Source organism: Larus michahellis, chromosome 3, assembly GCF_964199755.1.
Source record: "Larus michahellis chromosome 3, bLarMic1.1, whole genome shotgun sequence".
NCBI lineage: Eukaryota > Metazoa > Chordata > Aves > Charadriiformes > Laridae > Larus > Larus michahellis.
The window spans coordinates 44006512-44032869 of NC_133898.1; the positions used below are offsets into that span (position 1 = coordinate 44006512).

The 26358-nt window shown below is 44.8% G+C and overlaps 1 protein-coding gene across 1 annotated transcript; it reads left to right on the top strand.

Moving 5' to 3' along the window:
* The first annotated feature begins 5052 nt into the window (after positions 1-5052).
* Positions 5053-25374, top strand: LOC141740520 (protein ELYS-like). The gene is made up of 24 exons (XM_074579346.1): positions 5053-5173; positions 5893-6146; positions 7844-8024; positions 8819-9026; positions 9743-9859; positions 10826-10910; positions 13935-14085; positions 14736-14868; positions 14956-15137; positions 15519-15580; positions 16413-16541; positions 18286-18376; positions 18465-18554; positions 18717-18857; positions 19634-19738; positions 20509-20602; positions 21551-21674; positions 21796-21852; positions 22821-22967; positions 23059-23246; positions 23416-23560; positions 23656-23787; positions 24985-25132; positions 25220-25374. Exons 1-24 carry the CDS (start codon positions 5053-5055, stop codon positions 25372-25374), a joined length of 3240 nt encoding a protein of 1079 aa, XP_074435447.1.
* Positions 25375-26358: the final 984 nt, after the last annotated feature.

The window sequence follows — 26358 nt, forward strand, 5'->3', positions numbered from 1 at the left end:
AGCCCATAAATAATTCTTTGGCATCGATTTTGTAATTCCAACATTGCAAAAAGTTTTCCTCTACTGAATACTGTTGGTAATCAAAAAATCAATTTGATACTTCTCTTTCTTTTCAGGACCACAAGAAAAGGAGGCTCTTGGTCACCTCCACCGGTGGAAATAAAATTCGTCTCTCCTTTTGGAAGTGCACTGGATAAAGCCATGGATCGTATTGCAAGAATATGCCCAGTGTGCGAATATGTCTGAGGATAACCGAGCAGTTTAATCCCCCATCAGAACTTCCCCTCGTGGAACGCTACTCTCAGGCTTGTTATTTCAATAAAATTGTTTGCTGCAATTTCATCAGTTCCCATGTAACCACTCGTAAATAGCTTTGTTGTTGATTTCTGGTGGGGAAAACAAGCTACGGGCAGAAACCAATCCATAGGGTCTCACGAGTCATTTAGTTCTTATCCGTAGTCTTACTGGTACAGAACAGGTTTCTTTTTGGCGTTGGTGAACTTAATACTGCGAAGCTTAAAGCTTGATGCCGGTGTCTGCCAAGTAGCGAAGGGTTGTTACAAATCTGCTGAGCCGGGACTTCGTCCTTGCTGGCGGCAGGAGCCCGGCCTGGTGCACCCCAGACCTGGGGGTGTCTCTGTCCCAGACCCTTGGATGCGGCTGCTGCTTTCCCGTTTGCAGGTCAGGCCAGTAGCAAGGCTGAGGGTGCACCACACACATGCACGACAGCAACGCGGCTGGCTACGCAGGCTGCCAGAGACGGGGCCGTGCCTTTACCACCTGCCATCTTGCACTGGGGCAGCTCACAGAAAGCCACCTCTCTGGCTTATTAACGCACGGCGTATATTTTGACAGCTAAGTTATGTGACGGAGGTAGCTCTTTTTCCTGAGAATTCTGGGTCTCTCTCGTGTGCGTGACTTAATTCAGCTTCTTTCCTTCCCTTTGTCTCCCGGCAATGCAGCACAGAGTTGAAACGTAGAGCGTACAGATGACCCCTGCTGCCAGGCGTTGGTTGTCTCTGCTTCCCGATGCCGGATCCCAGCGACAGTGCCACACAGAGCTATTCCTTCCTGCCCAGGAGCAGTTTGCTTCCCGGCCACTTCCCCAGTCCCTCGTCTCCTTCTGCAAGAGGAGGTTCCCTCTCTCCTCCTGGCCTTTCTGGGGCTCAGAACTGAAAACGGCCCTCTTTGCAGTCCTTCCAGACAGGCTTTCGCTGGGACTCCAGCACTAATTATTCCTTCTTATTCCAGCTCCCCTGAAAAGAGCTCAGGCACTTAGATGTCTGCTGTCCCAACGCGGTTCATGGCTCAGTGACCGCGTGGCTGCAGCTGCCTGGCTACGAGGAGATATCAGGAGCAGAAGATTTAACGTTTCCCGCACCAGTTCAGTCCTGCAAAGAGCTGAATTGCTTTCACGTGCCGATGAACGCAGACCCCTTGTTGTGTCTGAATTAGGACTCCATCTGACCCGGAGATGAGGCCCATGTGAACCAAGACCCCCAGAAGCCTTGTCTGGGGTGGGCGCTCCCTGACAGCGGCTGCTCTCCCCTTACTGCCTGCTGGCCAGCTGGTGCTCTGCTCTATTAAGGCATCTTAGCAGCACCGCTGCATTTCTGCCTGGCGATACAGGAGTAGTACTTAATAGCTGTGACTTGGGATTTTTTTTCAAAGGTGTTCTGTTTGGTTTTTTTCTCCACAGACACATTGTTTTTAAAAACTTGAGAAGAAAAGAAGACAGCTCTGCCTTTGAGAAATGGTCCCTGTCCTCATCTGCAGCACTGGCGTGGGCACATCCAGTTGCTCAGAGTCAGTTCCCTTATCAAGTGCTGATCAAGACAAAAGCCCAAACCCAGTGTAAGTAAGGCTATTGCAGGCAGGAGGGAGAAGAGTTTCTGCTGGCTGGGAATGAGTGGCGGATCCGGAGCACACAGGCCACGTGGGAGTCCCGTCCGGAGGAAGCCTGGAAGGAGTGGGAGCACCAGCACATTGCTGTGGCTCAGGCGAGTTTCCCAGTAACGGGCATTGCGGCCAGATCCATTAACCTCTGGTCTTCTGAGTCTGATGTTTTCCCCTTTTTGTCATCTTTAAGATTTGTTACTCACGCCCCTCTCTGCCCTTCCTTAATAAACCGTGACTCCAGGTCTGGAACTTCTGCCAATAGAAAGGAAGCGTGGCGTCAGTCTTTCAGATCTAATAATTGCTTCCTGATCATGTTTGATAAAATGATGGGGGTTTGATAAAAATTAGGGACTTAATTCTGTCGGGAATGCTGAGCCCTGTGTGGGGTGTATGGCTAACCGGGGTCGTTCAGGTGCTCCCTCTGGATGGTTGTATCGGTCTTGGCTGGCAGCTGGCACAGGCGTTTGGGCACACAGTACCGTACCCTGTTCTGCTGAGGACAGCTTCTTGTTCACCTGCTGCATCAACTGGTTTTCCTGCATTGATCTGCCTGGGGTTTGCTTTGTTAAGACAGTGAAACGAACATAATCAGGCTTCTGTTAATTTTGTGCCTTCTACCTAGGAAGCTGTCGGATACAGTTTTAGAGAACTAATGGTGACAAGGCTTTGCTGGTGTGGTATTGCTTGACTTGTGTGGTGGAGAGAAGCCTTAAATTGGCAGGAGAGAGTCACCAACAAGCCGGGCCTGTTGCACGTGTTGCAAATGCATTTGCAGTTGGGCTTGTCAGGTTGCTCTTTGTCAAAGTATGTTTCAGAATGAGATACGCAAAAGCCGCCTGGACACGGTCCTGGGCAGCCTGCTGTAGGTGACCCTGCCTGAGCAGGGGGGCTGGACCAGAGGACCTCCAGTGATTCTGGAAGGCCTTTCTCTTCATTGTGATGCTGGGATTCTGGAATTCGTGCTGGGATTCTGGAATTCGTGCTGGGAGAGGCGAGCGGTGTGGTGTGCTGGGAGTGCCTTGCTCACCACTGTCTCCCTGTGCTGGGAAGGCTGCGTGTATGTTCTGTCCTGAGACACTCAGCGCCTACGTCTGTCTGTGCAGGTGCACCGAGCAAGGTAAAAAAGAGCGTAAGGTCAGAAGTGCCTTTGGGAACCGCTGCGAGCTTCGCCACGGTAGACGGGGACTGCAACTCTTGAACGGAAGTATAGTCGTGTTAGGGAATAACCGCAGGAGGTAGCTGGGTAAAGTGGCTCCAGCGTCAAGTTCTGATCTGTGTTGGTTTTGTTTGTTTTTTCATGGAGAGGGATGTCACATCTGTGGTCTGCATCAGACACAGGGTCTTCGCTGTTGGGGGCTGTTGGGGTAGAGAGCTGAAATTCTTTCCTCGTCTCACCTTCTGCTGTAGCTTTGTGCTTGTGGAGCATCTGCACAAACTCGGCAAGACAATCTGTAGGCTGCACTTGAGTGAAATAAGGCCGATTGTAGGATTCTGGTACAGACCGTCTCTGTCACGCTGGTGGCTTTTTAGACTACAGCTTAGGGCTTGGATGAAATGTAGGGTTTTTGCCTAAACCGCCGGGAGCGGGGAGGCTTTCTGCCTAAGCGGGAAAGACCTGACCCGGTGGTACTCCCTAAATCACCTGCTCACTCACTCGCTAAATCCTCTTTCTGCAGGAGTAAAATCCGGCAAAGTGCAAATTCACTGAACCTGACGACTACGAGAGTGCAGAAAGTGACTTTTCCATCTGCTGCTCCTCCAGTGCTTGTGAGTTGCTTCCTGTTTCTCTGGGGAAAATGTCATGGAACCAGTCATTAACAACAATTCAAAAATTGGTATAACTTTTATAAACCCTTTTATAACCCTTCCCTGAAATCACTTTAGCTTCCACCTCTGGCGGAATGAAAGAACGACGCCTGTCAGCTGCAGCCTCTCCCAGAGAGCTAGGGAGTCTCTCCGTGCAAGAGGGAGTTAAAAGTTGCCTTAAAAGATGCCTGACTGTGTCCTGGGTGGTGTCCTTTCTAAAAGTGAAGGGGTTTTTAGCCCTCCCTGCAAACTGAGTGTGCCGTTTCACCCGGGTATGAGCTAGCAGCCCGGGCTGACTGCCACAAAAAGGAGATGGACAAATTCCCTCTCCTTCTTCCCGATGCGTGGTCCTGCCTCCTTCCTTGTGCCACCTCTTATGCTTGCTGGTTGTCTCTGCAAGGCAGTTGAGCTCTCGAAGCTGGTGGAACACCACCTGCTTTTCTGGGTGAGTTTCCTGCCTGCTCAGGGAGTGAACTTGGCTCCTAAAGTGCTCTAAGGCACTGTTAAGGCAGTGCGAGGTGAGCCACAGGAGTACGGTAGTAGAACAAAGGAGCAGATGGAGAGATGGGAGGCGGCGGCAAGTCCTCTCTTTTGGTGGCAGGGAAGTCAACATGTTTTGTGAAACCATCTCTTCAGCTGCGGCTGGCCATATTTTTAGCTTTTTCGTCAGTAAGCCCATTGCATTGTTGGCCCTTGAAACGGATTTTCAGGTACTACCGTCAGTCAAAACTGACGTCCCTGAACCCTGACTTGGCTGAATGTGATTCTGCTTGAACATGTAATTTCTCCATGTTTATTCTTCTTGGAGCTTTTTAATGCAAAAATCTATCCTCAGCCTGTGACTCGTGGTACGCTCCTTTCTTTGGAAATAGTTTGGAAGTCATAAGTACTTAAGGTGAAGACCAGTGGTAATTTTGGCTGCTAGAAGACAACTGACAATAAGTAACAAAGGGTAAAGTACGAAATCAAGGGAAAGGACAAATGGAGAGTTGTACCTGTTACTGAGAAGCTTTTTAAAATCTGATTTTTCTCAGCTCCCATCTTCCTAACCTGTGTGAGTAGACTTGAACTCAGTGTATTGGGCTTTTTCCTGTTATTTCTCTGTTGATACGTCTGGGTCACTTTTTGTTGGTGATCTCACAGGCATCAGAAAAGCAAAGGATTCTCCTTTTGCTCTGCTGGGAGAGCAAAAAGTCTCCTGAGTGCCATTATTTGCAAGAAATAGAGCTAGAGGTGATGTCTAGGGGATTTTTCACTGCATACTGATGAAACTTCTGTCACTCTCAAGAATAGTTCTGGCTGACGTGAGTCTAGTTGTGCAATTTTTTCCTGTATTTACAGCGAAGAATGCGAGACCTAACAGCTGAGGTAACGAGCAGTCTGCTGCAGTTTCCAGAGGTGACTCTTCAGGCACTTGGGGAAGATGAGGGAACCCTCGGCTCTGTGCTGTGCGGGAAGTTTTCTGGAGGTGAGCATTTTCCTTTAAATTTGGTCTCGGTATAAAGCTGTTCTTGCCTGGAGGCTACCTGAAGCCTCAGGTCATGGTATCAGCTGTGTCAGGTTGGTGCTGTTAAGAGGCATCCTGTTTAGAGAGAGAGAACAAAAAGGGTGCTTCAGCGATGACAAATGCTAATATTAAAACGTGAGTATAGTTAAACTTTGAAGTGGACTTTCCAGGTGATGTGACAGTAGAGCTGGGTGCCTATCTGGAGGTCTAGGCTTCTGTTAAGACCAGGTAGAATCTATCTACCTGAGTGTAAATGCAGGAATTGAGCTCATACTTCCTTTGGGCTGGCAGTAGTTCAGTGAAACAAAATGCCTTCGATTCTTCCTCTACGCTCTAAGACTTGTATTCCCATATGCGTTTAGATCATTTCTAGCAAAACCAAGGCGAATATGGTATAAAGGCTGTCGATCAGGACCTTGTAATCTTTATCCCAAACAACCCAGATTCTTCGGTGCGGGAATGACAAGTACAAATGCAAAATAACAAGGTGGTTAATTTTAGGAGGGATTGCTTGGGGATTTCAACGGGTGATTTTGAATCATTGACTAGAATGAGGTAGGTTGGTCTTCCTCTGCTAGGTACGTTTATTGAAGGAAAGGGGCAGGCACTGTGATTTTTTTTCAGCTGTTTTCAGTCTTCCGTTGGACATTTGCTTCAGTCCTCTTTCTTTTCTCTCACAGGGAGAAACGGCCTGGCGTGGTTGGCACGTGGTCCTCACCTTGAGGTGGTGAACTGTGTGACAGGAGAGCGGCTCTCTGCGTACCGTTTCAGTGGAGTCAATGAACAGCCTCCCACTGTTCGTGTGGTGAAGGAGTTTTCCTGGGAGAAGAGAACTGGACTGCTGGTTGGGTTGGAAGACGCAGAGGGAAGTGTTCTCTGTCTGTACGACCTTGGACTCTCAAGAGTGGTTAAAGCAGTTGTTCTTCCCGGGAGGGTAGGTACTTTTTAATTGGAGAAACGAAGCTTTGATGTTGTTAGGTGCTGCGTAGGCCTGTTTTAGGACAAGCTTTGGAGCGTCTCTTTGTAGGAGGTATTTTTTCTATCGTGCGTTAACATCCTGTCACTTGAGAGTATCCAGTCAAGATGGTGTTGCTGTAAAATCTTGGGCTTAATGTGCCATTATTGTTGGAGTTTGCTGAGAGTAAAACAAGTTTTCTGGTTTTATTGTAGAGCACAAATTCACCTGATTCTCTCCTTCCACAAAAAGGCCTTGAAAAGCACCTTTTTTTGACCCTAATTGCTTGATTTCCATCAGAAATACCGTCTTTAAAATGGCTCAGAATTCCATAGTTGTGCTGTAAATGACTTCGACACATTGCCTTGAATCTCAGCCTAGCAAGCAGGCTGAGGAGAACACATTTTTCTGTTGACTTAGGAGAGGAAAAAAGAGCCTCTAGTGAGTTATCTGACAGAGTGTTGGGAGGTCACCTTTCAGCCTGCAGTCCTTGAATCTCTGCTCTCTGACTAGTGTGTTTGTGTAGATGGGACACACTGGTGTAATGTTGCTGATGTTTTCTGTCTTCTGTAACCCAGAAACTCAAATGATGTGTGTCCCCTAGCCTCATTATCTCAATGTAAACAAGAATCGGTGGAAGTCAATAGAACATCAAGATTCATTTCTATCATCTTAGAATCTGCAACAACTAACTAACTAACTTCTTAGCCAGCTTTCCATCAGCTGCTTTGGTTTGACTTGCTAGAATACAGGTGGAGTTTTGTTTGTTTGTAATGCTACAGTGTGATGACTAGTAGTAAGCATTCGTATTGGGGTCACTGAGAGAGAGAAATACGTGCAGCTTTAGCGCAGGAGTCTTTGTGTGCTCGTGTCTCTGCTCTAGCAGTCAGTGTTGTCCTGGGATGTGCTGCAACGTGTGCTGAAAGGTCTGTCTTCGCCTTGTGAGACAGTTGCGTGCAGACTGCTGGGCACGTGAAAGAGCAGTGTGCGCTTCCTCCTTTAGGTGGAGTCACCTTTTTATCTGAGAAGCTGCTGCTTTAGGCTGGCTTTTAACATTTTTCTCAACATTCGTGAAAGCGCTGGTGTGCATTTAAAGCTTCTTTTCCTTTATGTGGTTGTTACTTTTCTTCTAAATGCGGACTAGTGTGAATTTTACTAAGCTGGTCTCTCCCTTCAACGCTTTCTAAATACGTTTCACTCCCATGGAAATGGTGTGTCTCCCATGCAACTTGGCCGCTGCCTCGTCTGACTCTCGAGCCCTGATTTATCCTAACGCCCGTTTGTCAAAGAAGGCATAGACTGTATCGCGGTGCTGGTGGGCTGTGAGCGGTGGGAGACCTCGATGTAGTTGTGTTTGTCTGTCTTAAGCCCCTTGAATACGATAAAGTTTCTTGCGTATAACTGATTTTCTGTGTTTTCCTCCAGTTAATTACTGCGAAGTAGGAAATGGAAATTGCTAAGCTGTACTAATAGAATGCCCCATTTAAGTTGAAGTTAAGTCACTTACCCGCAGGAAATCTAGTAAATGGAAGGCAGTAACAGGTTTTTGTACGGGGCTTTTTTGTCTTTGTCTCTTTTCTTGATCTAATTGCAAACAATGCTTTGATGCTCCTGTATTTACTTTTTCTATTGAGCTTGTCAAAGAGCTCAAGTAGTAACTTGTAGTTTTCCTGTAGGTAACCGCTATAGAACCCATAGCGAATCACGGAGGACCCAGCGTGAGCACTCAGCACCTCCATCAGAGTCTGCGATGGCTCTTTGGGGTGGCAGCAGTGGCTACAGATGCTGGCCATCTACTTCTGGTTGATCTTAGTTTGGATGATTGCTCCTGCACTCAGAATGATATCGAAGCATTGGGTAAGCCTGCAGTTTTTCCACATGAATTTAAACGCAAGAAAACTTCTGTCTTCTAACGAAACAGTATGCATCCCACTTTGAAGACCCTTGTGTCAGACATTTCTGACGACTGGTTACAGGTGGCAGTTTGACATCGTATAGTCCTGACCTGATTAAACCTGGGAGTGTCTGACTGCTCCTCGCAGTGTTGTAAATGCCCCCTCCCACCAAGATCCCTGTGCCACTATGATTCTTGCCAGAGAGGTGTAGGAATTTTGCCACGTGAGCCGGTGCGGCCGCCTGGTAGGAAGTTGTGTTGGAGGAGCCCTGTTTCCCGGGAATGCTCTTCTGCTTGTGTTAATTGACTTGGGGCAAATTTTGGGCTTGTTTTTTAAAATAAACCCCACTTACCAACACCCATGCATTTGGATGAATGAAATCTCGAATAGGTGTACTCAGCTTGCATACACCGTTTTGGCTATTACAACAGCAGCTTCAGCAACTGGTGCCACTTCAAACACGAGGTGCCACTTCAAATTGCATCACGAGGCCCAAACTCCTGCTTTTCAGAGTCCAGGAAGAATTTGGTTACGCTTTTACCTAGCTTTCAAACGTGAGTGAGAATACTTGTCTGATCCAAGAGTTCTTATGTTCTTTGAAGACATACATAATGGCAATGGCAAAAAAAAGTGTTGCATAAATGGCTATTGTGCCTGGCACGGTAGCATTAGATGATAGGGGTTGTCACGTCAGTGCCTAAAATGCAGCCTAAATGGCATAACGTATTCATTTATTGCTTGGTTTTGTGTGTGTAGATCTAGAAGTTGTCACTAAAAATCCTGCTGAAGTTGCACAAAGAAGAGAAACTGCGACCAGCGAAGGGAGGTGTCTCTGTTTTCAACTACAAAATGCTTCCGGAACAGCAGTATCAGCCCTGTGCTACATAAGCAGAAGCAACCAGCTCGTTGTGGGTTTCTCGGATGGCTACCTGTCGCTCTGGAATATGAAAACGTTGAAGAGAGAGTAAGTAGGCCTTTACACTTGGCCATGCCTGGAGGTGCGGGGCTCTCGATTTGTTGCTTAAGGAAGTATGTGGATGTAAAGAGAACTTTTTCAGGGACTGAAGTGAGTATGAGTATAATCTTGGCACGTTCAGAAATCCTCTTCTGACATAACTTTTCAGTCATACCTGGATGAAGTGGTCCGCCTTCTCCCCAGTGGACTAGGATTGTTTTCCTTATTGTGCCTGTGGATTGAGGAATTGTGGGAAGCATGCTTCCTGGGGTTTTCAGAACCGGTTACTGCAACTGGGGCATCCATTGAAAGGCTGAAGTATGTCAGTGATGTGATTTTGGTGCCGATATTCTCTAAAGTGTCCAGGGTGAAACTAGTGAGACATGAAAACTCAATAGCTGACCTGTGCCTGAAAAATGTATTCTTTCCTGCATGTCAGCTTTGGCCGAAAGAGCAATCTCACCTGAAATATTTGGCTAACTTCTGGTCGGGATTCCCTTCAGCAGATCTGCACTGACTCCCCAGAAGCTGTTGGATGCATAAATAGACAGTGGAGGAATAATTAGGTGGCAAGAGTAGAGTGTGGAGGTACAAATAAGGTTCAGAAGTCAGGAAGAACAATGCTTGACGTAGTCCAAGAAACGAGAAACTACCTGTGTTTGGGCCACTAGGCTCCCCTTTTTTTTTCTTTTTCGTTTTGCTTTTTTTTTCCCCTAAACCTGTAGGCACCACTCTCAGCTTGAAGGAGGGAGGATTCCTGTCTATGCTGTCACTTTTCAAGAGCTGGAGAATGATCCTCGCAATTGTTGCTACTTGTGGGCTGTTCAGTCTACGCAGGAAAGGTGAATAAAAACTTTAACTATCAGCCACTGAATTAATTCTTTTTGTTTTTAAGGATATTTGTTCCCATACAGTTGAACATGTGTATTTGTTGTGTGTCTGCGATTCTTTCCGGTACGGAGGGTGTTAAACTTAGAATGCAATTTTTACAGGATTTACCAGACGTGAAGAGGGACCTACTAGTTCCTGCCTTCTGTCAGAAGGCAAAGCAACAGTGGCCATATTCTTCTGCTCGCATTCTCAAATGGTTTGCTTTTGTTCCTCGATGACCGCTTCATCATTTGTTTGATAGTCACACCGTGGTATTAAAATACCACTAGGAGCAGTTGAGGCTGCAGATCTAGAACACCAGACGTGCCCACACAACAGCCTGCCGCCCCTAAAGGCGGCGGTGACAGTATTGCCGATGGCCTTGTGCCAGCGTCAGCAGTCTGTGGAGCCTTGGTGAGCCAGTGCAGCTCCCCTGGCAGAAAACGATTCAGCAGAAAAGCCAATGGGTTCCTGCTGTTCTGCTGAATCAAATCGGACTTGGAAGGGTGCAGAGTGTGCAAGAGGGGGAGGGGAACTTTGGTGCTAAGGGAGGGGCAGAGAGATCTCTCTTTCTGCATCAGCAAGCGATTCCATCAGCTCAGCTGTTGGTAGAGTGGCAGTCTTTTAAATCTTGACTTCAAAGCAGTTTTGATGGAGAACTCTTCATTGTGAAGAACTATTTCCAACAATTCTTAGTCCATACAACATATTACAGCTTTCCAATTGTACGGTTGGCTTTTGCCCCTGAAGCTGTTAGTGTCAAAACGCCCTCCTTCATGTTTCAGTGGCTAAATGTGGCCGATGATCATGTTTTGGGAAGAGGTGGTGTTCTTTTCAGCGGGAGCATGCTATTAAGAAAACGTCTAGGTCTACTAACACGACAATGAGGACTATAAAGCAGCTTTGTAACCAAATTTCATAATTTATCCCTTTTTCAGCGAAGGCGATGTGGTGAGTTTACACCTGCTGCAGTTAGCGTTTGGTGACAGAAAACGCGTGGCCTCAGGACAAGTCATGTATGAGGTAAGAGGTGCATGCGTGGGAAAAGCAGACAATAGTAATTTTCTCTAAGGGAGTATCAATTGAGTTACAGGGGTGAGATTTACCATCAAACTTCAGAGCTGGCTGAAAAAATAATAATGTTTTGCTGAGTCTTCTTGGGCACGGCCTTTGTCCATACCTTTTGGAAAGAAGGCGTACCATTTTATACTGCAGTGTCGTGTGTTCCAGCTAGATTCATCTGCAAAGAGCCAGTATAAATGAAATTCCTGAAGAGGACGTGGCTTTTGCAAATAAAATTATTCTGAAATACCAAACGAATGGCATGTAGGAAGAGAAGATTGGGCCTTGAATCGCTTGGTTTAACCAAGCTTCGGACTTGAATAAGCTTCTGTCTCTCTCCCTTTCTTAAAATACAGTCATACTCTAGTCTTTGCTGATCTTCAGTTTTATATTCTTGGTTTCCCTTAGAGCTTTGTCAGCCGGACTTCTCACATGAAATGCACCTACAGTGTCTCTTCAGTGTTGATCCTGACACTTAGTAGCTGTAAAGATAACTCGTTCTTCTTTTTGGCTGGGTGACCTATTCAATCTACTCTTAAAGCCAGGAAAATATGTAATTTGGTCAGAAGAGTGTACCTAAATGTTAGATCTGGCTCCAAGGAGGATGCGTTTAAAATACAGATGTGAGGTATCCTTGTATCTCAGATAGCTAACAGAGACAAGGCGCATCTGTTAGATGTGTAATTCCATTCAGTTGTACGCCTGGAAGTCTTCCAAAATCTTTTTGAGGGGACAGTAATCTTAGTTCAGAGCAAGTCTTTCCTCCTGATTTGGTACTTTCTCTTGCATATTCTCAATAGCTATGGAACGAAACAGGGGTGACTCTTGTATCGTGGTACTCTGGTTTTTGTAGGGACTGTGCCTTTTGATTTTTTTGGATTAATTTAGATTTTGAGTGTTTTGCTTATGTGTAGGAAAGGTGCTTCCTCATTTGGCACCGTTGCTTTTGCATAGATAGAGGTTAGGTGTTTGGAAAAGGTGGTGTTTCTTTAAAATGCATTATCTATCACGGTGACCAAGTAGAAGGATCTTCCAGTGATTCATGGCGTGCTGGATGCTATCTCTTTATCTTTGTTGATGTGCGGGACCTGTGCTCCACAGCGGATACTTTTAGTCTCAGAACACTTCCTTGTAGTCACAGATCGGTTAGTACTACATGACTGTCTGCCTGCATGGCTGTCTGAGTCAAGTTTCTTGTCCATCTTCAGGGGTAGAAAATTTAAGTGTCTCCCGTTTGCTAGGCCAAGTTTGAGTAAAGAAGGAGGAATCTACTGTTGATCCTTGTTCATTGGATAGAGTTCACAGGAGCTCAAAAGACTTTTTCAATACAGCAGTGCTTTTTGTTCCAGGAATTAGGTTTGAGGCTATGAAGCAGTGCCTCTTTGACTGTGTGTCATGGTAAAAGTCACAAATAGGACTTATGGAACATGTGGTACTGTGTTTTTCTATATGCGTGTCAAACTCTCGTCTCCATTGCCTTCAAGGCTGGTTTAAGTCTGCTTAAGTAATTAAACAGAAAGGTATGTTTAAGTAATGCTTCCAAAGACCTTTTTTGTACTGTCGCAGCAGTTGCTAAATCTGGTGCATCAAATCACGATCGTAGAGCGCATCTTTACCCTCGTTCTGCACAATGCTTGCGGATGGGCAGAGTATACACTCTCTACTTTGATATCAGAGTTTGACCAGTGCATCTCATTTGAAAACTTGTTTTTGTGTTTTGCTAGTCAATGGAGTCGTTACTTAACATCTCCCATACAATGGAGTTCCTTAGAATGACTTTGCCCGGCGTGGAAAGTTTAAAATGCACTGCTTTGCTTCAGAAGCATTTTCTTTTTAGTTATGAAAGACTTTTTTTAATTATTTAATTTTTCTTTTTAGACAACCTTCATATTTATTTGTAACACTTCCTGGAATCATTAAGAGAAAGCTCGCCTCTTCTCAGATTAGGTGAATTAGATGTATCCTATGAGATCATACGGGAATGTGTGGTTTCATGCCAGTTCGTTTCAGAGCTCTGCAAGTTTAGGAAACTTGGGTAGAATGTGGCGTTATCAGTTTATGGGTTGTGTGGGTTGGGTTTCTTTTTCCCTCTTTTTTTTTTTTTTTTTTTTTTAATTATAGAGCTGCTATTTGTCCCCAGTACACCCGTTCATGTGTTGTATGGTAGACAGTTTGAATGAATGCTGTATTTGGAAAGACGGTATTTCACTTCACGCTTACTTAAAAAATGGCGCTATCAGAGGTTCAACACAATCGTGCCGGGGTTTCTGTGTATCTCAAAATTAGTTTGTTTACTGTGTAGTAATTCGTGATGCTAAAAGCCTTGGCCACGTGCACCCCGTGTCCTTTCTGGTTTTCCCTTTTGCTGTTGGCTGTGCTTGGTGAAGGAGCTGAGGGATATTTCACCCGTTAGTCTCTGACAAGATGAGAGGAGGAGCTGTCATAGCTTACGTGGCTTGAAAGAAGATTGCTAATCAGTATGAAGTTCTCACAGTAACTAGAGAGGGGTGCACGGTCACTCTGGTGGTGTGCCCATAGAAAATACCTCTTGACAGCTTTAGCTGCTCGAATGCTGGGGCTTCTCTAACTTCATCAGTTCTGCAATCAAGACATGGAGCAAAGAGCTTTGCATGCATGTGTGTTGCATCATTTTAGATATCTCTTTGTAGCGATATATTTATTTTTATAAAGAACATTCTTGGATGTCGCAAGGAATTCTGCAAAACATGTTCAGATCTGAATAATGTTAGGGAAATTCTAAATTTTGAAAAAGTGCAAAGCCTTTACAGCCAAACTTACCCGTTACGATTTGACACTGCATTCTCTTGCATGTCAGGCGTAGTTTCTATTTACCATCAGAAATAGGCTCATGCGAAATACACAGTATAATAAGCCTATTCTGTTAGACTGTCTTTCATATTTAGCCATAATGTATGTTTTTATCTTAGAATGACCTTTGCTCTCTTCTCTGATTTTTTCCCCCAGGGTTTGGAATACCGTGGCAAAAAGTTCAGTTTAGATCTCACGGGTGGAGTCTTTCCCTTGAGAGGCCAGACGAGGAGTACGAAATTAATCAGCTGCCAGACTGTCGAAAAATTCCGCAGCGACGTTGACGGAGAGGATAGCGTAAATGAAGGTTTGTTCTGATGTCCGTGTTTGGTGATTTTAAAAGAAGTGCTTTTGGAACCTAAGCAACGAATGCTGTTCTGTCCCCACAGTCTGAAAGTCTTGCCTATCTGCATAGACTAGACTGTTGGGATTATTTACGAAGAAAAAATGGATGCTTAAGTTATGTGGGACTTCTTTAAGGGAAAAAGTGGGTTTTATTTTATGCTTGCTGACATGCTATCGCGATGTATGGTGGGGCCGTTTGTATGATGATGGTCAGTCGTTTTACTCCTCCAGCTGCCATCTTTGAACAAGAAGTTCAAACTCTCCATTGCTTAGGAATGTTACCAGAATTTTTTCCCTTCTTCAAACCGATGTCCGCATCTGCATCCAGATGGTAGCCCGTCACAAGTGCTGTTCCCCAGGGCACTGCACTGGGGCCACTTCTCTTTAGTATCTTGGCCAGTGATCTGGACGAGGGGACAAGAAAAAGGGGCAGTGTGACTGAAACCTATCACAGAGATGTTTGCTATTCCGTAATTACTGTAATCACTCTTAGGAAGTGTTGTGTTTCACGAGTGACAGAACAGAATGAAGCCAAAATAGAAAGTGGTGTTTTAAAACTATCGGATCTATCGTATTTTCTACAAGTCAGAAACAATGTCTTGTCTTTTACAGTCACGTCTCCTGACACCAGTGTCTCAGTCTTCAGTTGGCAAGTGAATACGTACGGTCAGGGAAAACCATCTACTTACCTGGGTGTATTTGACATTAATCGCTGGTATTCTGCTCAAATGCCAGATTCAGTAAGGTAGATTTTTCTTCAGTAGTTTTCCATATGCCTGCCAATAATTCATTTGAATGTCGGCATTTAGCTTACGCGCTTGTTTTCTTTAAGGCCGGAAGAATTCCCTCATGAGTGCCCCTATTTTGCACTGTGGTCGCTGGATACCGTAGTGAGCGTGACTTCTCCGAAGCTCCTTTTGGATATTCTGGTCCATGAGCGGAGTCTAAGTCGGGGAGTTCCTCCTTCTTATCCACCACCTGAGCGGTTTTTTCATCCAGGCAACTATAACTTTGGTAGGTATTTCACTGCTTTTGAGAGTGATAAGCTTAAAATGAGGTCAAATGCCATTCATTGGTTCTCTTGTTCAGTCATTGTTTGTCATTCAAAACCCAAACCAAACCAAAAAAACACCCAGTCCCCCCCAAACCCAACTCTGATCGCGTTGTACTGACAAGGTATTTACTATTGTGAAACATATCTGACAGCCGGCTGAGTTTTGGTGCTTTTGTAATGTAGCCGGTGAAGTGGTGCTGGTTATAGCCTGAAATGCCTGTGAACTGAAGCTCAAAGCACTCAGTTATATGTTTCTAGATACCGGTGTGTAAAAAATGTAAACTGGTCATGCCATAACTGTGAGAGTACGGAAGGTTGTCAAACGTTCCCTGTTTCTGCAGATGGTACGTGCTTGCTGACCTCCGGAGTCGTTCACATGACTTGCACCGGCTTCCAGAAGGAGGTGATCTTTTACTGTATCTTTATTGCGAGTGGCAGGAGATGTAGCTTTTCTAAGTTTTCTGTTGCACTGCTTTCCGTGTTAGGGACCGTTTCATGCTCATCCTGCCCGTCCACACGCATAGTTGCAATTGTATCCTGTCGCCAGTTGTATGCAAATGGTAATGTTTTAGGTCCCCTCTTGGGACTGTACAACTGCCGTTGTCTCCTCTTGAAGCACCATCGGGGATTGAATGTCTAGAAAGGAACGCAACGTTGCTCCAGGAGCAAGAACAAAACCACTGTAGAAGGCGGGGAAAGGTGTTACTTCTTTATTGCCCCTCAGTCGAACTGCCTGCATAGTCTTGAGTTAGAGTTTTGATCCCCAACTCTCTTGAAAAAGGAGGGAATGGAGAAAATGAAAAACCACATAACTGTTTGAGGAGTGAAAATTTTGTTTTCTCCCAAACTCGGCCAAATTATAACTTCTGAGCCACGGCACAGATTGTGACAGATAATTTTGAGTGAAGTTTCAGCTCACTAAATGTTTCCAACATGAATCGGCTTCCATACGAATAGGCATGGAAAGGATCTTCCAAAGCGTGAAGTTGCATGTTAGCTTAGCTTATATAGAATGTATTTTGTGTCAGTGTTGAGGGAAAGAGCAAGGCCTGTGTATAGACAGAGAAGGTAGAAAAGACTTAATTACGCAGATTGCTAACCTAAAGCATCTTAGTGGTTCAGGCTGTCTGATGGTGTCAGTGAACATTTAGATTCTTCCTTTTAGAGGTTATCCAGAAGCGTAGTGACGGAATAACAATGCTGTCTTAATCTGTGGTTTTCGATTGATGTTTCAGACCTTGAATTTTTTGAAGAAATCTGGCCCTTCAATATGGGAAGCCATTCAGGATAGCTACAATAGGTGTCTTGTAGCTGGCTTGCTGTCTCCAAGACCAGCTGATGTCCAGCCATCCAGTTTGAGTCAGGTGAGTGCCTATGAGGGAATCAAGGGGGAAATACATCCATCTGGTCTGACAGGGCTGGAGGGGCTACAAGACACGATACTCCAATTTGAAATACAGGTGTTGACCTGAGCTAGCAGAAGTAACCGTATCCTTAGATCCAAAGTAGTGACTTTGACTGGGAACAGCCCTAAGAGATCTGTCTTTAGAGACCCCTCTCTTAATTCGGTGCCACACACAGATGCGCACAAGGAAGCGTGCAGTCAGTGCTGGTCATGCCCAACATAACGCATGTGTCCCCCAGAGTAACCCCCATCCCTGTCAGTTTCTCAAAGCAGTGGTTCAGTGCAGTAGCCGACGATGGGGGCGTCTCACTGGGATGCGAGCTCTTGCAGACGTCGGCTTGCTGCACTGTCACTGTGCGTGATCATTTGCTTCCAAGGAAGTGGGCTGTGGTAAAGGATTACTGCTGTCAGCTCTCCCTGGCAATTTCTTCACGGCTTGCCCTCGTTTTCCCTTCATCGGTAGGCTTTTCTGCATCCTCTCCGGGCGGATCTTCAGCTCTGTAGCCTCTGCCTTGTGCTGCAGTAGCCCAATTTGCTCCTCTGAGACTGCCCTCTTGCAGCTGCAACACCTTAATCACCTTTATCTCATGACACTCGCTACCTTCTATGTGCTTTATGCCACCACAGTGACTTCACTCCCCCTGCCATAGGTTTTCCATTTGCAATGCACCAACCTTTCCCTGGAGCAATCAGCAGGAAGGGGAGAGCAGCCTTCCCGCTGCCCTCCTCTTCCTGTCTCCTGCATTCGTCACCACATTTGTGGACGTGTGTTAGGACATGAACGCTTCTGCACAGTGTGGTAGCTCAAAGAAATTTCTTGGCAAGCTGGCCAATGGTCTGTTTCCTTGTCTGAAACCAGTTTTCAGAAAAAGATGGCAATATCACATGTGTGTTCTACATGTGTAGAAGTCGCTTTGAATGTCATGATTTTGCCTAGAGGGGAAAGATACTTTTGAATGTGTTTAAAAAAACCCAACCAACCAAACAAATCCCATCCCAAAAACCAAAGTAAAAACTTACGAAGGGTCCTCTCACCTGAGAGAAGTACGAGAACACCAGCTGAGATAAGCTACTACTTAGTATCGCGCGTCTGTGCATAGCTGTGATTTATCCTTGTAAGGATTACCACTACACTATAATACAGTATTTGAAGAGCCTACCATTTAAACCATTAGGATGTAAATGTTTTGCTTCTTTTCTGTCACGTTACAAAATTCCAACGTAGTGTTTTGGGTGTCAGAACTGCTTCATGTCTTCATAGTCTAGAAAGCTGCTTGGCCGTAGCTTCACTGTTTCCATGCAAACGTTGCACAGTTGTGTTTGTCCTGTCCCCTTCCTGCGTTCCTGATGGCAAACTTATCTGCACAGATGTGTAACGCGTATTAGCAGAGGATGTTTCTGGACGTAGTAAGTTGGAACTCAGTACGTGAAGACTGTAATGCAGAGGCACGCGAAGAAAGATTAGAATTAGGCTGCAGTAAGTTGAAATGTCAGAGGAAAAGTGTGTTAATGTGTTCCTCAGAGCAGTGAGCAGTCCAGCCTGTGGCTGGAATTAAGAGAAAGGACGTGGCATTCCTGGCCTGTGTCCTGATTGACTTTGTGATGTCTGAATGAGTATGCAGTTAGAAAGAAACATTTACTGTTGATGGTTCACATGGTGCAAGTAGGTAAGATTCTCATTTGAGTTTGTCTGTTACGTTTAGGAGGAGCAGCTGGAAGCAGTATTGTCAGCTGCTGTCCAGACAGGTTCTGTGGGACTTCTGACTGGATGCATTAAACATTGGATATCTGAAGGTAATACTTCGAACGTTGTTTTTTTACGTGGTACCTCTTTGAGTTGGAGCCTGTTGATTCATTTCTTTTTTGTTCTCTTTGTTTAAAGAGCAGCCAAGGTCTGCTGGTAATTTACGGTTTGTTCTTGAGTGGACATGGAACCAAGTGATCTCTACAAAGGAAGAATTTGACCAAATCTGTGAGTACTAGTGTAGTCATTCTGCAAACCTAAAGTCGTTCTTTCTGATTGAGCTTCCTCAGTAATACGCCGCTATAGGATATTGCACGCGGTCCTTGAAGTGCGCCTTGAAACTCTGGAATTGCTCTGTCGGCTAACGATTTAATATTTATTCTTGAAAAGGTGTTCCGCTGTTTGATGGCTCTTGCAACTTCATTGACCCCCAGACATTACGGTCTCTCCAGCGCTGCCAGTTGCTTTTGAGCAACCTTAGCACGGTCTTAAACTGTTTTCTCACAGAAGCACAAGAGCTTACTGAAAAAGGTTTGTAGTAGTGCTACAAAATCTTTGGTATGTTTTATTAAGATTTGGAATTGTGGCAACATGGGCTTTTGTTGTTTTTGAGGATTGGAAGACAGTCACATTTAGCTGGGAGAAGGGGCTTAAAGCTGAGCGCTTGGGACCACCACAAAACACGCATGGAGTTCAGGGCAACAGTTTATGGTGGAGCTCATGCAAGGGGGTGGGGGAGGCTACATTCAGAGAGAAGCTTTGTAGGCAACTGGGCTGAAATTACAGCAACCGAATGTGGTATTGCTGAAAATTATTCCTTTGAGTTCTTAGCTAGCAAGTTCTAGTTGCATGCAGACACCGTGTTGCAAATTGCTAAACAATACGAAGGAAGCGTAAACGAGTAACGTGCAAAGTAAGTTACTTGAGTTTCTACAGCTTTTTCTCTTAGAAATGGTTCTTGGCCTATTGAGAAAAGAAAAGAATATCCCTTTGCTATCAGAAGAATCTCTGCTACGTGAGAAACAGATGTCTTATTCTTGCGTGCATTTAGTAGTTCAGGCTTTGGGGTTTTTGTGGTTTTTTTTTATTTTAGCCTTTAGTGAGTTTAGTTCTTTATAGGGGTTGTTTTTTCTTTTGGTGGTGATAGTGGTTTTTTTCTTCAAATAAGAAAGCGATACAGCGTGAAAAACGCAAAGACAAAGATTTCTAATGTGCTATTTTTATACTTTTTGGTTTAGTAGGATGAAGGGAGTTTTGTGAAAATGAACAGAATTGCATAGCGCTAATCATCTCCTGCCTTTTTTCAGGTTTTGCAGACGTGACAAATAAGCAAGCGGTAACCGGCCTCATTTCTTTGTATGCACGAGTGGTCATCTGGTTCTGTCGATCCGGTCTCCTTCCAGAGGGTTTAGGTAAGCGTGACCTGTCATACGTTTGCAACAAGGCGACCATCCAGTGAGTGACTCCCACGAACGCGTGCTTAGCCATGTTTTTGTAACGGTTTCGTCAGGAAGAAGTCGTGCTGGTTCAGTGGCAGGGTGTGCTGAAGTTCTGTGGGTGAAGTTGAGATTTTGCTGGGTTGTCAAGTACACGGCGTAGAATGAGGCAGGCAGTTTCTTTCCTGGGTGGATTTTAGGAATAGCAATGGACCCCTGACGTCAAGGCGCTGCTTGTGTCCACAGCTTGAACTACTTGAGATTTTAAACAAAGTACTATTAAACAACAAGTACCGGAATGCTTGTTTTTACAGTGAGAGCATTACCTGCATGTTTTGAACTTTCTATCAGTTGCTTGAGGAGAAAGTACACCTTGGAAATCCTTCTTTAGTTGGATGGATTAGAAATTCCATTGTCAGCCTTAATTGTCTCACAGATGCTCACGCGGCATGTTTAGAAACCATTCCCTTTGAGAACTGGGTGGGTTTTTTTATAGTGAACTTCAGCTTACCCTACATGTTGTGAATGCTGCGTGAACTGTAACCTTGAAACGGCACTTGGGGCAAGAAGGAATTGAGTCTTGTCTCTTAGAGTTCTTTTAGCAAAGGCAGAAAGAGGATTGGCTTCTTTCAGAGTTGGAGGCTTCTGATGCTTAGCTTGTACGATCTTCTGTCTCTTTAGGCAAAAATTTTCGTTTACAAGTGTGATATGACTGCTTTAACTTGCTTCTGCTTTGTTGCCTGTAGATGACGATACGCGTTTGTCAAGACCTTTCTACAATTATCCTCTGATTGAGAGCTACTATACTGGTCACCGACAGAAACTTGAGCGTTTATCAAGGTAAGAGCTAGAGGAAGACTCTAGAACACTTCCACGGCAAATTCAGAAGTGGAAGGGAATGGCTTTTATCTCAACAGTTGCATGGGCTATGCGTAATGCCGCTGCCAGCAATACTCTTGACTTCAGTGACACGCGTGTTCTGTTGAACAGAGAGGTTACTTTCCTGTGTTAAAACGTTGCTATCTACCTCTGCTTAGTACCACTGGTTGGTATCATCATTTTTCGGGAGTCTACTTTATTCATTGGCTAATGTGTATAATTTCTGACTACTGAAAAAGGCCATGCGATTAGGACAGGATCAGTCACCTCCAGTTCAGCAAAGCAGGGTGTTCACAGAACAATTGTTTTGGAAGCAGAAGAAAGCGTGTTTTTTAAAAAACAATCATCTCCGTCCTTGACTGGTAATAGAGGGTCATAACTGTATTGGCCTAAGTCCCCTTCTCACAAGTACGTGGTGTGATTTTGTGAGATGGTTGGAGTTACATGGAGTTGGCACGCCTCGCACTCTCCTGGCTGTCGGATAGAAGTCACTTGCGAACGTCAGCTCTCTTTCCTGGACTAGCTGCCTAGCACATAGGCGGCATGCCTTGGATTAGCCGATAATAGGTTTTTCTTTGGAAATTGTACTGAAAACTGAATAAAGACCTGACCAAGCTTCGGCGATGGCACTGTGACCAAGAGGCTGCAAGGTGAGTTAAGGTGGAAGCTGCAGGGTAGGAGGTATTGACTTCAAAGTTCATCTTCCTTGGCTTACTTCTCAAGTAACTTACATACAGGCTCGTGTGTTCCTTCGAAGCACAGAGCCTCTAGTGTCCTTTTTCTGCTTTGTGCCATCGGGAGATGAAAGGGCAGGGCTGCAGTCAGCAGAAGACTGGAGGAAAGCCGTTACACCGGGAGGCTGGAATTAGTGTTTTACTCTGTCCAAATCCTTGCTACCTTTTGTTCCAGAGGAAAATGGGACTCGGACTGCTTGATGGTTGATGGAATGGTTTCCCAGTTAGGAGACCAAGTGGAGAAGCTGTGGCGGAGAGATGCAGGAGGAACTGGGAAATACCCGCCTGCCAGTTTGCATGTGAGTGTCCTGTTCACTGCGAACAACAACAAACGGCCGCCCTCCCCGCCAAACCCCACCCAAAAGCCAATGATTTAGGGAAGACGGGCGTTTTTTCAGAACTTTTAATTTTTCATTTCAGGCACTGCTGGATCTCTATTTGCTAGAAAGCATTGAAGAAAACTGCAAACACGCAATTGTATCCTTTCTAGTTATTTTTATTACACCTCCAGGGGATGCACATAAATGTTCTTCAGTGTTGGTCGCCGACCTGTTTCATGACATTTTTTCATTTATGCTTCAAAGACGATGCAAGTGAAAACATTTAGTTTAGCGTTAAGTTGTAGACAGAAGCGCTGTTTTATTTCTTTGTACTGTGGATTTTTGATGACTTTTTTCTTAAACGTTTTGTTGCAAAAGTCTTCTCCGATAGGGAGAAAACAGTTTTAGTAATAAGGGTTGAAGATATAAAATGTCCTTAGTTTTTCTCCAAATTTAAACAGCGTTTAAAATTGTCTAAAACACCCATGATGGGTTATAAAACAATTTCTGTTTCAGAGCAAAAGGATTTCTAAGAGTGGTTTACCAGTACCGGATTTTTGCTGAAATCACGGGTTTTCCAGCGCAGCTCACGGTGCTTGCTTTGGTTCCGTTGAAAGTGCAGGCACACGGAATAAGCAACAGGGAGAAGAGAAAAGTCATGGGGCAGAAACTTAATTTTTAAGCTGCTGAAATACACAGCCTTGCTTTTGCTGTTTGTTGCCTAACCCGCGAGGGGAGCCTAGAGAGCAAGGGGCTTAGAAACGCTTATAGCCCAGAGCTGTCTTGTTAGATGATGTCCCTAAAAACGGACGTCAGAAAGAGAAAATGACGCTACCAATGAGTGACCCGCATACTGGTTTAAATCCAGTTTTAAGCATTCGGAGCTGAGCTGTACTGTAAGGATGCCACAATTTACACTGTTTTATAGACGCTGGACATGAGGGAAAAAACCAACTGTGGAATTTACTTCCTGTAATAATTGAGCGTTGGATGCTCCAATGTTTTGAATGTATTTTCTGCTTCCTACCACTTTTATATTCTTACTTCATTATGGTTTTCTAAAGGTAATGTGATAAACTTTTGGTCTTACAAACTGATTAGCCTTAATGAGATACCTGATGTCAGACAATTTACTTGCTGCTGGATATCAAGCGTTCCTTTCCGAGTGAGACAGAAACTTCAATCGACTCCTTCGCAACTGCCTTTGGCATCCCCTGGGGACTTGTTAAGCTTGTTGAAGGTTTTTGGCTTCTAGATCACAATGATTACGAAGTAAGTATGGTAGAGTTGAGTTAGACATACATTGCAGTACAAAGCTATAATCTAGAAAATGATTTTAAAACCCGATCTCTAACTTGTACAGAATTCACTGGCCCTGCTCTTTCATCCCGCTACAATCAAAACCGCGTCATGGCAGCACAAGAGAATTATTCAGTCCCTCCTGTGCCAAGGGGAGCATGGGCAAGCCCTCAGATACATCCAGCTGATGAGGCCACCCACGGCAAGCAGCGGGGAAGTGCAGCTTCTCCTCACTGTGTTGCTCTCCAATAGGTAAAGAAATATACCCCACCATTTTGTCATGCAAATCTTGTGAAAATGGAGAACAAAGAATAGAAATCATCATCCCCTAAGTTTCCTTTAAACTTTGAGTACAAGACTCTTGGGGCATCTCTTTGGTTATGCTATTAACATCCCTTTACGTCTGAAAAATTAATTACAGGTGCATGGTGGAGGCTTGGGGTCTGTTGCACCAACATGCCGCTCAGGCAAACTTAGAAGACCTCTTAAAACGCATGTACGAAATGTGCCGGGAGATGGGCCTGATGGAAGACTTGCTGAAGCTGCCTTTCACAGACACCGAACAAGTAAGTGGGAGCAAGGAAAAATGTTCATCGTCTCTTTGAAAAGAGAAAAGGCAGAGCCATAACAGATTTTTGGAATGATTTTTTTTTTCTCATAGGAGTGTTTGGAGAAGTTTTTAAGGACCAGTGCTGGTGTTCAGAATCAAGAATTCCTTTTAGTCTACCATCTGCAGCGTGCCAACTACATTGCAGCCCTAGAGCTGAATCAGTCCATGAACGTCAATCTTATGGTAAGCGTGAAAGTTCTGTTCTGTCAAGCGTGCAAGTTTCTGCTGGGTGTTACTAACTGGTTTTGATAGTACTCAATAAGAATCCTGCTTTGTTTTTTTCATACCAGTCTTTGAAACACTCGGAACAAGTTTCTACACCTTTGGTTACAGCTGAAGCTAAATGTTGACCAATATACGTCACTACTCCAAAGCTACTCTATGAAGCTATAATTAAATGTTACACACCACTGTTGACCCCACTGAGAACAGTTTGTTTGCATCTGAGGAATAAACATGTATCTTTCCCATCAGCCAGTCTTACCATTCCGTTATTGAGATACGTATGTTATGCGTGGCTTAGATTACTGGAAGTTGTTTGTGTCACTCCTTCCTGTGGGATGACGAGTAGGTTGTATGTCATCGCTTGTGTCTTGCACGCAACTGTATTTTTCTAGCTGAGAGCAGGCTAGATGCCAGTCCACAGGTTAAATTTCTGTGGGTTTTGTTTGTTTTTTTAATTTCTGCGAGTTATAGTGTGCTCTCCAATTCCACAACTTTCATTTCACGGCTTTTATGACAAAAATTCTTGTCTAACCTCTATTTCTCAAAATAGCCAGATTACATTTTGTGTTACATGAACTTGTGTTCTGGATTTGTGACGCGTTTGCTGTTTTCTGGAATCATAGTTTTCCAGTGACTCAAACTTCTAAGGTGGTTTTGGAAGTCGTAGGTCCTGCATTTGAAAACTGTCATGCGGCCAGGTGGTGTGCGTAGGTCGCTTTTTCTTGCTTGTTTTAATCTTCACATCATGTTGTCCAGGGTAATTTCCAGTTGTCCCGTATATTCAGGGCAGTGGCGTTTCAGGAAGAACAAGGGAAAGCCTGCTATGTAGTAAGTCGTTTGCAAATTGCAGGTGATATCAGAAAATTGCAGGTGATAACAGGTGTATCAGAAGAAGGTTCTGCAGAGTGCCAGCATTGTTTTAACTTCAAGTTGTAGGCTCTGTTGCTATTCCAGTCTTCCTTCCACTTTGCTAAAAGTACCAGGTGAAATCGGTGTGTGCGGATGGGTAGAACTTGCCGCTGTTCTGTGCAGTGGAGGTGTTTTCCCACACCCGTAGAGGAAATCTGCTCACTAATGCGAAATAGCATGGAGAGGTCTGTGCAATGAACTTCTTGTAATTAGTTAAGCTTTTGCTTTCCGCTTTTCCTTCATCAGAACGACGGCGATCATCGCTTGACCGACAGAGCAGTTGCCAGAAATTCTCTATTAGCCCAATATGACAAGATCCTTCCACGAATTGAAAGGCAGCTGGCCGTAGAGAGAGCCAAGCTTTACCATTTGCCTGCACTGGCCTCAAGAGAAGGTAACTTTTAGCGGGGGGAAATAGAGGGGAGAATTCCCTGTCACTTGGATGACACCAGGCTGAAATTTTTCCCCTCTTGCTTTCCAGTCTCAAGACCAAAGCCATTAACTCCAGTAAGAAAACAAGCGAAAGCAGGAAATGTGCGTCGAAGACCAAATTTTCTGGCAAAAATATTGTCCAGAATTAAAGAACCCTGGGCAGGAATGAAGGAGAAAACCAGTTTCTCACAAGGTGGATTTTAAAGATGCTGTCGTTTTTATAGCTGCTAAACGTGCTGTTTCTTCAGCAGGATGTTTCTAAAATTGAGGATGTTTCTAAAATGGGACCTGTTGAGATCCAAACAGGAGAGCAAGCAGTTGGGTTTCAACAGCACCCGCCAGTCCCTCACTAGAGACAGGAACAAGAAGAGACCTTAGATGCATTCACTTATTCAGCTCGTCTCGGCTTCGGGATTTAGGACAACACTGTAGAGAAGACGGGGCTGGACTTGGGAATACGCAAATCCCTCATGGGAGTCAATGGAAAATTTGGGATGGGAAGAAGGCAGCAGGTCACAAAGCTTCCGCAGTCATTCCCGTAGCAGCGCAGTGAAGGTGTTTCTGCTTGCGTTATAACTGGTGGGTACTGATGTAGATGTAAGCGCCTGGTTTTGGCTTGTGGGCCCTCACTGAATTTAGGACAAACTGCTTACTGCTTTCTTGTTCGTAGATTTGTAAGCATAAAAGGAAAGTTTACGCAGACTAGTATTTCTTGACTTTAGTTTTGAAGCATGGCGTGTTGCTAATAATATATCGCTTTCGCAAGTTTTGACGAGGCGGGAGGCAAGAAAATAAGCTGATTCTATGGAGACTGCTGTTGAGGGGCTGCTTCCTTCTGCCGTTGTTGGCTAGCACTGCAACTTAGAGGGCTGGGCAAAGGTCTTTACACGTGGATTCAATTATCCCGACCATCCGAGTCCCTGGAAATAAGTAACGGTTACTGCTTTTGTTCTCCCCATAAAACCCCGAGTATCTTCACGTGGATCTAGAAGGAACGAATACTTGCTCAGCACAGGGAACGGGAAAAGACGAGGTGGAGCTATTTAGAATATACTGTGTTGTCTCAGGCAGTCCAAGCGATTCCTTGAAGTGCAGGGTTGAGCTGTCGGATGTGAGGGCTGGCCAGTTTGACAAAGTGTTGCCGACTGGAACTTTCAGCTTTTCTCTCATCGTTGCCTTTTACCCTGT